Here is a 15,501-nt window from a genome sequence, read left to right on the forward strand (position 1 = left end):
AGTACACAGACATTTGTAAACAGGAACATTTTTAGAGAAATTACCTTTGATCAGTGTCTCAAACTCAGTGTGTGAAATTTTCTTGGCCTGCAAGTCAATCTTCAGTGCCAGAAGCAATGTGAACAGGAACCTGTGATTTTCATACAGCCCTCGAACTGTGTACTTGAAGACTTCGTAGGTGAGATGCTCGATTATATAAACCACCCTTTTTGCTGGAATTTGAGATTTCCGAGATCTTTCCACTGATAGGTCAAAAATGCCAAGGAACTGCCCTAAAGATGTTTGGTACATGACGTTAACCAAGCTCATTTCCACAATTAGGAAATAAAGGATGCTACCACGACCTGCCACGGGCCGATACTCTTCACGTGCAGTATTGATTTTCACCTCTGTCTCCATTGCTGTGTTTAATTTTTCACTGACCTTAAAATTAATGGAAAAGATCATGAAGATTAAGCTGCATTAGTTGTGATTTATGCTACACAAGCAAAAAGTAAAGGTCTTGATTAAGACCACAATAATATTTTTAGTTGAGCTTTGCTTCCCTCTGCCAGTGTTTCAACACAGACATTGTATCTTCATGTGTTCCAACTCCTGTCAAGATGGGAACTGATTCAAACTTACACTTGCAGTGCCTGGAATATGAACAATATCCAGGTAGCAGTTTAATTTTGCTATTTTTTATGAATAAAAAATAAGTGTTTCTACTATTTACTTGTTAAGAGGTCAGATGTTTACAGTGGCTCTGAATGGGAAAAAATAAAACAGGAATGAAAATATATACATATGTCTTTATATATACTATCTTTAAATTACAATTACAAAATATATCTACAGTGAATTCAAAATTCACCTCTTCTGCTGTTGATTTAGTGATCCTTAAGACTTCTATCAGAGACTCATCTTCAACCAAAGAGCCTTCTGTACTGGTTAGACGGCAGAGCAAATTATCTTCAAGCTCCTGCATTTTCCTCTTGTTGGATGTCACTTGTTCCATTAGTTTGATTCTTTCTGCTTCCAGTTCCTGTATTCAAGAAGTTTTCCATAGAATATTTAATGTCAATTAAAAGGAAGATTCCTTATAAAGACATAGAAAATGTGATTTCATGTCTGCCAGAGTGGGGAATTTGTTGTCTTTTCCATAAAATACTGAAATACTACAAAATATTTCTGTACTAAAATAATTTATAAGCATATGGAATATATACATTAAACTAATTTATATGTATCCTGTATGTATTGATTAATGAAGTATAAATGCTGGAGAATGAAAACACATCTGAATTACCAGGAAAATCTTCCTCATAGTACGGCACACCTAAACCACTGAAGATAGTTTACAATGGCAAGTGATAAAAGCCACATTACATTGAGTACTTAAAATTAAATCAGATAAAGGCCTGAAAGATGCTTTGTATGGCTGGATTTTACATTGTGAGCAAAATTGACTGGATGACCTTTCCCATTTCTAATTTCTACCATTCTGTGACTTTGAAAGATACAATCCTCTACTGCTTATAAAACAGGAAATGTTACAATTATTATCTCTGTCATATGGATTTTTTTGCCCTTTCTACAAGACAGACAATGACAAGGGAAAAAAGGCAGACAAGTCAACAGAACACCAAGTGAAATGAGGCATCTGTACAGCACAGTCTACACAGCTCAGGGATACTTTTGCTGGCTGTCTTTATTTAATCAATCCAGTCAACCTTCCTACAAGAAAAGGATTGTTAATAATCGTCTATCTACACCTATGGCTTCGGTTTATTTTCATTTTTGTCAACATGTCAAGCTAGAGAAAAAGGAGATGTACAGAGTTATAGTTATACAGTACAGGAGAGGTTCTCCTTTATTTCAAAGAAGTGATAAATTTCTTTATTTTTACAAACGCCTCTCTTGGAAACTTTGAAATATGTTCTAGGGCTCTGTAGCTCTGTGGAAGCTACAAGTGACTGCATCCCAAAAGAAGGGAATGGCTTAAGTATCAGTAATTCAGCTTTCTACATTTAGTAGTCCTCTTTCTATACCATTAAAAAAAAAAAAAAGAGAATTACACAAAGGGAATACTTCCACAAAAAAACTCAAAAATACATTTAACTACATGTTTAAATTCCACATAAGGATGTGCTTTGTTTAAGATCAGACGCTTTACCCATACTATTTATAAGTCTGTAAAAGGTATCTTTCAGAAACTTATCAGCAAATATATCAGGTACAAGTTTTTGTTTGCAAAGGAATTTCACATTTGTAATATAAATAATAGTTGTTCTGAACACAAATAATGGCAGCAGCTCCATTATCAAAGTACAAAAATAAGCTGATTTTTTTCCTATATTTATAGGATCAACCTATAAAGGTGAGAATAAACACTTCTTTGATCATATTTCATTGATCACTAGAGCAATCTTTAAGGATGTCTGGTTCCTTTAATCTATTACTTTAGTTCAGTGATCATAAAGTTGTCTCTTTGTAATAGAAAACCTGTTCTTCAGAAGCTCTGTTCATGTTATGTCTTTTCTTTGAACTAATTTTTTCAGAATCCCATTGGCTCTATCTACACCACAACATTCACCTCTTACTGAGACAGAAGAGACAACAACCATGATGCCTTTGTATCTGCCAAAAGTTTAATAAATGTTGATCAGCTGCAGCCATGTCCCTGTTCAGCAAGCAGCGCTGATATTAACTAGGTTCCCTTGCAACTCTCTTCAGCTGATGAACAGCACTGCAGGAATATTTTTCAATGACCATATTTTTGACCCAATGCAGTCTAGGTGTTGCTACATACATTCAATATGCATTCTCTAACAGTTCTTTCCAAGGAAAAAAAACAATACAAAGCAAGGGTATCTTGTGGGAAGAGGATTTTTATATGTAGGTCATGAGAAACCTATTTCACTTCTTTTCCTTCTATCTTGATTTAGACCTCTCTCCCTTCAGAGGTTAGTCAGGATATTCCCATTAATGCTGTTTGATTTTGCTTACAAAAACCTACATCTACTGGAGTAAAGATTAAAAGTTCTGCATCTAAAGCATTTATCTCACCCACTTTTTCTCCAGTACTTCCTGTTACAGTCTTTCTGTTTTCCATGGAAGAATTCACAGGAAGTTTGTGCATTACAATGACTTTCCAGCCCCTGTTTGTGACTGTCAGATTAAGGAAGGGCACCTTAATTCCAGTCCTTACTTCAGTGAAGGCTCATTTTGAGCAAAGTGGAAGGGTGTTGGCTGGAGAAAATGACAGCACCACTAAAGAACGCTGGTTAGAACATGCTTTGGGGAAGCCAAAGGAAGAAATAATTCCTTTAGGTAGGCAGCTCCTCTTACATTAGCAAGCCTACCTGAGCTACTTACTGAAAGCAGCAGCTCTGCTAATGCAAACCTCAATTTTTTAATCTCACCTGAGAGAGGATTTTCTTCCTTATATTAACTTCCACATAATCAATGCAAATTTTAGTAAGAATAGAGTCAAGTCAGTGTTCAGGGCTCCTTAAGAATCTTTTATCTCCTTGCACACTAGAGCCTGGCTGGCAAAAGTAGTTCAAGTTCATAAGCATTTTTTCATGTAATTCAAATCAAGTTTAAAAAGGAATTTAGAAATACAAGAGATTTCTGACTGAACAAGCCCTTTCCATATATGAAGGAATAAAGTTGTTTTATGTATGTCATGTGCATGCCAGTGATGTATTTTTAATGAATAATTTTCTTTATTCTCTTTCCAAGGCCAGATCTTAAAATAAATGTTTAGGTTCCCCCATTCGATTAAAAAAGAGCTCCTCATTGTATTTCAGCAAATGCACAACCTTTAAACTCTCATTCACATTTTTGTTCTTGCATTTGATTTAAACCAAGACACTGAATATGTATGCACTCTTGGTGCAAATACTGAACAAGCTTTCCCTCTATTAAAATGCTGCAGGACTCAATACCTGCTTTTCTGTGAGGATGACACGGCCAAGGAGCTGATCTTCCAGACCTTTCATAGTAACAGTAAAGTCAATCACAGTTGTTCTTGCACTAATTTCTGGAGTATAAACAGGATTAGCCACCTTTGTTGTCATATAGAGGGTAAACCCCTTCATCAGATCTACCTCCTTGTCACCTACTTTCACCTGAAAATAAAAAAAAATAAAAAGCATTTCTCAATTTTTGAAAGCTGAATTCAGAAAAACTGTTATTTTGTCTGATGAAAAAAAAATATTATTTTTTTTTAATGTTTTCATTTACACTTTTAAAACTTTCTGATTAAGGGTAAAAAAGCCCCTCAAATAACCCCACGAGTTCACCACTCATTTTCTAACTGTTTTAAAGGTACAAATCATGTCAGTATTCAGACTACCCTATACCCAGCATCTGTCCTGTTGGGTTTTAATTTCATGTCTACAATTCATCTTACTTTGTGTGCTGAACCAAATTTTATGAAATTTTTTTCCAAGATGTTATCTAGGGCAGGATCAAGTTCCTCTCCAATGTCTTCAATTAACAGAGGTCGGCCAAGGGACAAGCAGTCTTCTATGTGACTTCTGAAGAACTTGTGGTTCATAGCTGTAACCTAGGCAGATTGAGTCACAACACAGCATGCATTTGAAAGCACACAGAAAACAGCATAAAATCTATTGAAGCTTTGAAAAATTGTACTCATCCTGGGATATATATGCAAATGGCTACACTTTAGGGACCAAAACTTGACTCGGCTGACATGAATGGAAGCTTTGCTTTAAACTTCAGAGGATAGGAGATTACATTTCTTTATTGTTACCTATTTACTTTCTTATCTGCATATCTATCTAATCAGTGCAATATCTTAATATCTCCTAAATATAAATAGATTTATGCTTAAAACACTAATATGAAGTAGGGAAATGTTTATGGAGTTCAGAAAAGGAGCCAGTGTTATACACGAGGCCTGATCTGACATCAGACATTCAGTTTCCAATTCAGTTCCACCAGTCTTAAAATTGCTACAAGTCACACAGACTCCTTTTCATTTATCCAAATTTAATATATTTAACATAATTATTTAAGATGATAATTGAATAACCTTTCCAGGCATCTCTTAAGCCATGGTTTTCAGGTGTTTTTTTTTACCAGGAAAAAAAAATAGGATAGACATGTTTTTAAAATAAATCCTTGTCTTGCAGGCAAAGCTCTTTGAAAAAGGTATAATTAAAATATCTAGAGGCACATTACACAGAATTAAACCAGTATATTATTTAAAAATTAATACTCTGTTCCATCACTCTGCACTTTTTGTTTGTTATCATGCAGATGTATGTGTATCTACCAAAACAGCATGTTCCCTACATTTTTATTACTAATTCAGCCTAGAGATAAAGCCAGTGTCTGGGTGACCAACAGCATAACACTAACAAGACCATAGCAAGTTACAATATCCCAGATGTAAGTCATAATTTAAACACTTGTGTATTTAGAATCTTGACATAACTTTGTTCCCCCTGGACTTAACAGGGAGAACTCAGAGCAGGAGATACAAATCTCCAGGAAGATGGAGAATGAGATACAACCTTTTACTTCCCTCTTTGTTTCTCTTTCACTACAGCAAGCAATTAAAAGATTCATTATAAAAATAGATATGTCATAACATATCAGTGCAAACTATTTTGCCCTGTTATTGATACCATGATATAGGGTACAGGTTCTATGTCAGTCTTGTTTTAGTTTCTGCATAGCTGTACACCAATAAACATCAGATTTAAATTACATATGGCCAAAGCATGATGACACACAAATGACACACAGATTTTAAGGAATTGTAAATTAACTATTTACCTGAAGTCCATTATTCTTTTCCTTATTTTTGATCCAGATCTTTCCTTGACCTTGTGGATCAATCAGCAACGGATATCTAGATGCTTTTGTGACAATAATGCCATTTTGAATTGAAAGGTCATCATTTGGAAGACCCTGGAGGTTCCATTCACCCACTGTAGCATTGTCAACAAGCATACCAGTAAGGTTCAAGTTCTAATAGAAAATATGCAATTACAAAATCAGTACCAGTAGAAAACATGTAAATACAAAATTAGTGCCAGTTAGAGGAGCTATACTAAAACATCTGCTATGGTTTTTCTTCATATTCTGATCAGAATGCATGATGGAGTGTATTTGATAGTTATTGCTTACTGTTTCTTTTCTTTAAAGTTCAGTGGCTCAATCACTGCAGTTGAGCAGTAATGAAAGTGAATTCTGTTGAGGCTTTGATGTCCATCAGAGACTGTCAGAAAAACTCTGAAGTCAGTTCAATATCTAATGACAAACGGATTTTTTGCAGTTTTTAATAGCAAACACTTTTCCTGCGAGTTGAAGTAGAATTGTCATCTTGCTCACAAGACCTTCCACCTGCTGGAAAGTGCCTTCCAAGTACAGGATGGCTGTGGGAGACTAAGAGAAGAGTGTGGAGATGTGCTATGGATCAGTAACCATGAACTATCATGGAAGGTTATTGAGGCTAAGTTAAAATCCTTCACAGTTTGCATATTCTCCTTAAGTCTGATTCGCACTTGTCAAATAACTTGCTTTATTTTATTCCCTCTGAAAAGTGACTGGCCTCTCAAAAATGTGTATGTGAAGAAAAAAGTGCTGAAAGTAGCAAACCAAATTCAAATTTAGAAAAGCACCTTAGTAAGGATTGAGAATTGTAAAAATAATGAAATTGAAGGTATTTTTTAATTTGCTCCTTACATTTTTCATTCAACAATTCCGACTTGTAGGCCTTATTTAAAGACATGTTTAAAATAAAGACATGAAAGAAGGAAGGTAAAAGCCTGTAAATCTAGTGAAAATCACATAATTCAGCATCTGAAGCCTAAAGCAAAACTTCAAATACTGTGAGAGTTGTGATACAATCATGATACCTAATGATAACAGTATTTGCAAGATGCCAAAGCTTTTTCACTCCTTTGATTTTTTTACTTCTAAAATTATTGAATATTCACAATGAAGCAACACAAATCATCCTCAGAAGACAAAGAAATTTTAGGAATCTAGTTTCCATTTGTGCAAAGGACAGAAAAGCATGTAATAGGCAATTTTTTCAGCAATTGGAACCTAAAACCATATTTAGCTCCTTAAGCAGATGAGTAGGATCTAAACAGCTTTGAACTTTTTCTTACCTACAGCAAGAAATATCAGTCACCCTGCAACTCTGAAACTCAGCTAATTTAAGTGCCTAACTAAACAGATAAGTGGCTAATTTTAAACAGATCTTTGTAAATTGTTATGCCTAAATGACTCATACGCCCACGGTCAGTTAGTAGTCTGTGACAAAGTAAGGCAGATATCAAGCCTTGTGCTTGAACTGCAAAGCTGCTTTCTTTCCTGCAGTGTGAAGTATCAAGAAAGGCCCATATGCTGCCTTTTGTGAGCACTTAATTCCCTGGGAAAAAATCAAAACTCTCTTCAATACACTATGATGGAAATCATAATTCTGTCTTTAATGGGAACTCTAAACAGAATGGTAAATACATTTTGAAACTCATTAACTATGGTATCCATCTAACTGAGACATACTGGGGAGGAAGGGGGAGCAACATAGAAACCATAAGAAAGTATTCCTCAAGTTTTCAAGAATGCAGCCAAACAGTAATGTTGGCCAGAATAACCTCATGAAAGCAGAATTTTAGTTCTTTATGTATTGCTTTCTAAAGATATTATATATCCAATTTCTTATCCTTAAATGGTGAGAATCTTGACAGATACTCCCCAAAGTAAGTAGCTTTTAAGAACATTTTGTACACTGAGATCAGGAAAGAGCCTCCCTCAGTTGAGTGTATGTAGGATAACTCCCATGCCACACTGGTTAAGAATCTTGCCTGAAACTGCACTGCTCCTGGTACTTTATTAATAAATCCATCTTGGCCTTACATATTTTTTATCATCAGCAGCTTTCAAAGAGCTTTACTGGGTGGGTCAGAGTCATTCATCTTTTAAGTCACAGCATAAATTGGGCTGGATTGCAAGTTTCCCTCTCTCAAGTCAAGGTTAATCAGCACTACCATAATTATGCCAACCTAACATTAAAAATAATAAAAAATATATTCAAAAGTAACTTCTGTGAAGTGAACAAACCCCTTATGGAAAAGAGGTCTCCTTAACAGAGGTTTTAAGTGCTAAATCCCAAAAAAACTGAAAAGAAGATGCAGATCTGCCTTTAGCTGTTTCACAATGATACAGATGTACACATGTTGTTCAGTAGCTCACAGCACATTTCAGCAGCAACTGCTTTGTCAAAATCTTTGACAGCTGAAAACAGGAAATGTTTGAGCTTAATACCTCAACTCCTGTGCTGAGAGGAAGAGAGAGTCCCTGAATTATTTCTCCAGCCTTAACTGCTGAAGAAAATGTACACAGGTACTCACAAAACCAAGTGGAAGACACCACAGATTACTCAGAAAGACAGCTTTGATTACTATGGCCCAAATTCTGCCTTCAGTATGAATGTATCTTCCAGGTACAGGGAAGATTATTTGACAGACCTCCTAAAAGTCATGGAATAGGAGCCAGGCTGTTATTGGCCATGAGCAAAGCCTCTGCACCAGAACATCTGCCAGGTCTGGCAATCCTGAGGCAGGTAATGGTAAAAGCAAAGGGCAAGATTCATGCATAATGGTAAAAGCAAAGGACAAGATTCACATATCCTGCCCTGTCTCATAGTCTCAGCATGCAGGTTGTTCACCTTAATAAAGGTAGAATATGAAGTGGCAGGAAACAGAAACTGAATATGGGACCAGAGCTCCAACTGCATTTTAGGCCACCTCTGCCTGTACAGACACAGGCCAGAGAAGGAGATACTGCAACGTCAGCCTCACTGGAACAGCCTCACTGGTGACAAAGGTGCATGGATTTAAAAGCTAACACTGGAGCAAGCCCTGAAAAATGCTTTCTACAAGACACTTCAAATAAAACAAAATTAAATGTTGTGGGTATGCAGCAGAAGGCATGACAGGAGGGTATATACTGATAACACACAGAAGAGCAAAGGTGATGTCTCCTCTTATGAAAAGGTAAGTGTATTCTAAGCTGACAAATTTTACTTTGTTTCCTGTATTATGCCATTTCTCCCAGGGCAGCTGATCTCAGACAGCATTCCTCTCACAGATTTGCCAGAGCAGTGTCCTACATACCAATTGTGAAATGCCTGACAGGGTAAAGAGGAATTTAAAACATATTGGTTTAGAAGCTCAGCTGTCAACTGTTCAGATTTTTTATTTATTAAAAATCTGATTGAATGTGACAGCCTGTATATAATCTTCCAATTATGTACTTTTCTGGAATGAAATGCTCTGCATATAATTTCTCAGCAAGGCAAAGAATAAGGTCAGAACAAAACATGAGTACTTACTTTACTGTATGGAATCTTGCTATTGTCCATCTCTTTCCTCCACAATTGGAGTAGCAAATTCCTGTACTCCTGATTGAAAGGTCCAGAATAAGAGAGAAATCCAGTGGCCAGAAGAACATTCCCCACCAAATTAATAATTTGATTTTGAAAGTTTTTGCTGCTTGCTGTCCAACGAAGCTGTACGGAAAATAAAGAAGTTAGCTTAAGCAGACACAAAACTAACACAAATATCTAACTTTAAAAACTTATCTCTTTCTGATAAATAATTTTTCTTCATAACAGGAGTATTTTTTGCTTTAAATAATTCTTTTCAGAAGTACAAATTTGCTTGGAAGTGATGGCAACCACCTGACCAAGTGGAGAAAAAGCATCTCTGTGACCAAGCTGGATGAAGAGCTTTAGAGGAATGAAGTGTCAGGCAGAGGAGGGCCAAGAGTCACGTGAGGAAGTGGGGGACGGGGCTGGCAAACAAAATGTGTGGGGTGAGATAAACTGTAAATAAATCTTGTCATCAACAAAACAGGGCAAATGGAGGACCATCTTAAGGACACCCCCAAAAAAAGACACTGCTGGGGACAGCTTTCATACTGCTTATAGAATAAGAATTATCGCAGCTGGGCTCCTCTCTGAAGTGTTTCTACAGGAATGTGCACAGCATGGAGAACAAAAGAGGACTCTGCACATGGTTGGAGCATCATGATATGATGGGAGTCATGGGAACATGATGGAAAGAGATCCACAACTGGAGAGTAGCATCAGCTGTCTGTGGGCTTGTTAGGAAGGACAGGTTGGGAAGGTGAGAAGAAGGGTTTTCTTACATGTGAGAGGGCAGTGGAATCCATGTGGTCATTATGGGAGATTAAAGGATGGAAAATTTGCCAGATGGGACCTTATGGGTTAGCATCAGAGGGAAGATCAGCATGGGAGATGTGTGTGTCTGTCACAGACAATGTGGTTAACAAGAAGTATATGAGGGGAAGAAACCTTCCATTCACTGACCTTGGTCTACATGGGGAACTTCAACAACCCAATATCTGAAGGGACAACACAGAAAGACACAAGCAATCCTTGATGTTTTAAGGAGGGCATTGACAAAAGTTCTCAACACAGTGAAGTGAGGATTTAATGAGGGAAAGGCAGTTTGCTTAACCTAAGACTTGCAGATAAAGAACTGATCAGGAATCTAAAATTTGGGGGCAGCCTTGGCTGAGATGGTTTAGACTTGAGTCTAGAGTACAGGAGGGATTTCTACACATGCACCTATGTGCACAAACACATGATGGGAAGGTGTAAAGAAGAAATTGCCAGACTCTTTTCACTAGTACTTTGTGAAATGACAAGGGGCAATGGACACAAATTGGAATATAAGATATTTACATTCAACACACAAAAAATCCCTTTATTTCAGTGAGAGTGGTCAAAAACTGAAATAGGTTGCGAATGGAAGTGGTCGAATCCTGGAAGATATTCAAAACCCAACCAAAAAATGCCCTGAGCCTTGAGTAGGGGGGAAGGAGGGATGTGTGTTTTGCATTAGATGGTCTCCAGAGGTCCCTTCCTATCTCAATTATTCCATGATGCTGCAATTTTATAAGTAATATTTTTCATGTGCTAAAAAAATTTAAAATAATTAACTCATATTTTGCTTATTAATTTCTTTCCAGATTCCTGTTCCCTTACAATCACTCTGCATTCATTCTTGGTCAGGACCTCATGCTTCAAGTTTAAAAAAATATACATTTAATCCAGTGTTAGTTTTGCCTAATCCTCCAAGTGCCATACAGAGTCTTTAATTTTTTTTTGTCTGGATTTTCAAAAGTAGAGTGGAATAACAGCTCTTACAAGACTTCATAGAACAAAGCTTCATAAAACCCACAATAAGGCACTATAATTTCCTATTTTTGCCTGGTTCTTAAATTTAGAAATTCACTGAAAAAATATGACAAAGCATCTAAGATTTTTGACTGATGTCATTTGAAGGGCAGCTATGCAAAGAAATGCTGAGGTGCTGGCCTCACAGAACACACTGGCTGAAGTCAGAACTCTCATCAATTTTGACTTTGTGTGAAATCAATGAAGGAATTAACAAAGCAAATAAGAAGAGGGGGGAAAAGAGTATCCTGCTTCCTCTGAAAACCTTCAGGCTGAAGCCAGAAAGATCTGCATAGGAAAGGTAAATTTCAAACTCAGTGTCGAGGATAACAATTAGCCCATAATTCTGTAAAAGGCTCCAGTAGAAGCCTAAGCTTCAATTATAATTCAGGAAATTAGTCAAGCTTCAAATTTGTATTCTTGTATACTTGGTGAGAAGAAGAGAGTAATCCTTCTTATAAATATTTTAGGGCAATTATTTAGGTTAAGCCTAATTCCTCTTCTTAAAAAAGCTAAAAGGAATTTGGCTCCTTGGCTTTAAATCTGAACTTTATCCTCATACGAATTATATGTTATAAATCTTCATGCAGAAGAATTAACACAAGAAATTGCTTTACTTTTTTAGGTACATTAGCATCAAGGAAAACAAGCATACGTATAACTAAAAGAAGTGTCATGTGATATCAAGAAGTCAACACGCCTTGAGTTTGCTGAGCACTGCTATGATCATCGTGGAACATTCTCAAACTGCACACCTCCTTATTGCTGGAAACATGCACATGTGTGCTGATACCTTTTCTCCCCCTAGTCCTTCAATCAGAGCTGAGGCATTGTTCATCTTCCTTCTGCAAGCCTCAGCATCATCGAGCAAGGCCTGCTTCTCTTTCACAGCAGCGTCGTACATGGCTTGTACTTCATCCAGCTCCGCCTGCTTCTCGTCCAGCTGATTCTGTGCATTATTCAGCTCCATTTGGGCAGCTGCAAGTCTTCCTTCCTGCAAAGCTAGATTTGCCTACAGATATTTAAAAGTAAAGAGTAGTTAATACCTATTCTTCTGGCAGAAGCAAATGACATTCATTTAATGGCACATACTGTATTGTGTTGGGTAGTTTTAAAAATAATATATGTTCTAAGATGACAGAAGTTTTTTTTCTTTTTACTTCTAGATCAGAAGCATAGCATTGTAGTTATTCAAGGAAATCTTAAGATATTTTAATAATATTTTCAGAATGGTCTATTAATCACACAATGACCAATGTTTTCAAATCACAATACACTTCAATTAGCTGTATACTAGATATATGAGGCAATATATACACTTGGTTGCCTTATATATATGCCTCCTGTAATATATTCTCAGTGCAAAAGAAATTTAATACTGTGTTCATTAATTATAAAATAATAAAAATGAGAACATACACTATTCTTCTGCTCTCTTTTTCCATCAATTACCTCTACAACAAAAATATAACAAATGTATTTTTTGCTCCTCTGGAAAGTAAAACTCTAGAGACTTTTTTCACATTTCTCCATAAATTTGCATTATGACTTACCAGTCATTTAAATGTGGCCTCTTAACTTTTATATTCCTAACAGGGTTGAAAAAATATTCTGTGAATTCAGAAAGTATTTCCATACACATTTGCAAAGGATTAGAGCCTGACAAATTTCTTATGAAATTCACACTTACAGATAAAGGTTGCTTTCATTTGCTCTGAATATTTAAAAAGCTTGTTTAAATATCATGTATCTTATTTTGGTTTTTTCTTCTATAAGAGTTATGAAGATGGAAACCAAGAACCTGTAAAACCTGTTTTATTACAAAAAGTAGCAGTAGAAGGCATCTCTCTTAAGGGACAACTCCTAATCAACAGCATAACCATGGGTTGGGGTCTGGTCTATCTCAAAAGAGTGGTTTGTGAGCAAGGAATTACAGAAGCATATCTGTACTAATCAATGAAGTAGGTTACTAATACCTGTGTATATGTGTGTTGCAAAGTGTATTGGATACAGGTGAATCCCATGTATCTCTGCCCATCTACATTAGCAATCTAGGTATATGCAGATAGTATATGCGAGAGAATAGCGCTGCCAGTAAAATTTCATCTACTGCAGCCACCTGCTATGTTGACAGATCCCAGAGATAAAAACATATTTTGGAATCCAGATGAACCAGTAAAATGGCTGCTCATAAAATTTCCATCATGCAAGAATGCCAAAATATTTTTACCTCACTGTTTATCAAAAAACACATTAAAGAACATCGCCTAGAAATAAGCACTGCTCAATCAGTGAGTCTTGATTAAACCCAGATAAGCAGATTTCAGATCAACTGCTGGTATGTTTTAGTGAATCTTGGACCATTGGGCAAAGTTCCAATAGCAAAGGAGCTTTTAGGAGGTGACGTAGTGTTACTGTCCCCCCTGCACCAGGGGAAAGGGTGAGGTAGAGAGAGTGCAGGACTCCTTCTGTGTCTGAATAAGAAAGGCCTGACAACTAGCTTAATAAGACAACTGCCTTTTAAAAAGTCATAAGAAGAAGACAAACAGTGAGTAAACTTTACATTCTCTCAAATGCTGGACACCCCACATTCATGCAGCACGAGAGAGCAAGGATAATTTTGCCCATGGTATCCTGTGCAGAGCAGATCCTGTCCATGAAGAGAAAACTTTCTCTTTTGGCCATTCAAACTATCTTAAACGCCTCTTATTATTCTGTCTTATTAAAGCAGATGCCTCATTCAGCCATCTGTTGCTAGGCCTTTCTTACTGAGATCCAAAAGGAGCCCTGCACCAGCCCTCTTCTACCTCTTCCCACCACTTTCCCTACTGCAGAGCATCCTCATATCCTTAAATTCTCTGAGGGCTAAAAATGGGAGTGAAACAATATTATGACATAATGTTTCAGTCCCAGCTGACAAATACTGAAGCTACACAGGAAACAAGATCCTTGGAGGGCTGTGAATAATAGCCTTGGCAGAACAGCTGGAACAACAGAGAACTTACACCTGACTGTGTGGATTCATATAACACCTTGACATTTATCACAGCAGGATGTGAACCTCAGTGGAAAAGGATGGGCATGCGAACTCCCAATACATATGAGCAATGATGCCTTGCAAATATGAAAAGCAGCAATAAACTACCCAGAAAAGTGCAAAAGATTGATGAAACAAACTTCTCCATTCTTAAAAACTCTTAAAAGGCTGTCAGCTTTGAAGATGTAGGGATATCAAAAAAATATTTCAGATGAGTACAAAAAAAGTATATTATATTCTAACATGAAAAGAATCCCTTAACTGATTTACACAAGACTTTACAGATTTTCTGGAAGATGACGTATAATAAGAAACTATTTTACAGACAATTTAATCAGAGTTCTCAGCCACTTCCAGGGTAATCATAACAAAGTATAAGACATTATAATATTAGTTTGATTTATAGGCTATTTGATCATATGTGATGAACAATGGTTTGTTGCATGAGACTGACAGCTAACATATCAGGATGACCAACCTGTATGTGATTCTCAAAGGCAGAAAGACTACTTGGTTCAGATGACCCTTTGAAATTTGCTTTCTCCCTGGTTTTTTTTCCCCCTCAGACTCAAGTTTTCAAAATTCCATGGGTACAAACACAACTTTTGTATTGACATCAGTATCAGGTTGGCTGGCAGCCTCCTGTCTAGAGCTCTGTCATGAGAGCAGGAGGCAAGTTGTGCTGCCAAAGAGAATCTTCTGCACAAGAAGACTATTAGAGCTGCAATCAGCTCCATACAAACATTTCCAGCCAATATTAGGCAGGAAGGAAACATGTTTCCCAATCACTAAGAACCACTGTAGCCTTTCTAATTTTAGTGGCATTGCCCTGTGAACAAGCTTCACACCCTTCATTTCATCCCCCTGCATCACGCAGCAGAGCAAGGATACACAATTTGTTCCAGCTGGATGCAGTGTGAAAGCCTGAATAAATAGATTTTATGCAGATGAATCATGAGGATTTAAGACAAGAGGTCCACACTCTGATCTGTGCTCCTAGAGAAGTGCTGCTACCCTGGAACATGCCTGGGTTTGTGTGAGAGAAGCAGCTTCAGCCTTTCCTTGCCTTTGGCACTGGGGAACCAGACAGACAGACAATCCTCCCAGCACCTGCTGCAGCCAGTGCTGCTACTGCCCTCTGCATGTGTCTGCGTGGGGCAGGTACACACAGCACCTGTGCCAACAAGGGCCTTGGCCTCAAGAGTTTAGCAGCTCTTTTGCCTTCTTC

The 15,501-nt window shown here is 37.1% G+C and overlaps 1 protein-coding gene across 1 annotated transcript in view; it reads right to left on the bottom strand.

The window, feature by feature from the left end:
- The window catches only part of LOC131568812 (dynein axonemal heavy chain 5-like), a 147,605-nt gene that overhangs the window by 38,575 nt on the left and 93,529 nt on the right, over positions 1-15,501 (bottom strand). Inside the window, exons 60-66 of the mRNA XM_058820918.1 lie at positions 12,030-12,248; positions 9,365-9,541; positions 5,794-5,988; positions 4,400-4,555; positions 3,933-4,115; positions 854-1,024; positions 45-423 (exon numbers count right to left, since the gene is read on the bottom strand). Coding sequence (XP_058676901.1) covers positions 45-423; positions 854-1,024; positions 3,933-4,115; positions 4,400-4,555; positions 5,794-5,988; positions 9,365-9,541; positions 12,030-12,248 — 1,480 coding nt within the window. The remainder of the gene's footprint in view (positions 1-44; positions 424-853; positions 1,025-3,932; positions 4,116-4,399; positions 4,556-5,793; positions 5,989-9,364; positions 9,542-12,029; positions 12,249-15,501) is intronic.

Source organism: Ammospiza caudacuta, chromosome 1, assembly GCF_027887145.1.
Source record: "Ammospiza caudacuta isolate bAmmCau1 chromosome 1, bAmmCau1.pri, whole genome shotgun sequence".
Taxonomy (NCBI): Eukaryota; Metazoa; Chordata; class Aves; order Passeriformes; family Passerellidae; genus Ammospiza; species Ammospiza caudacuta.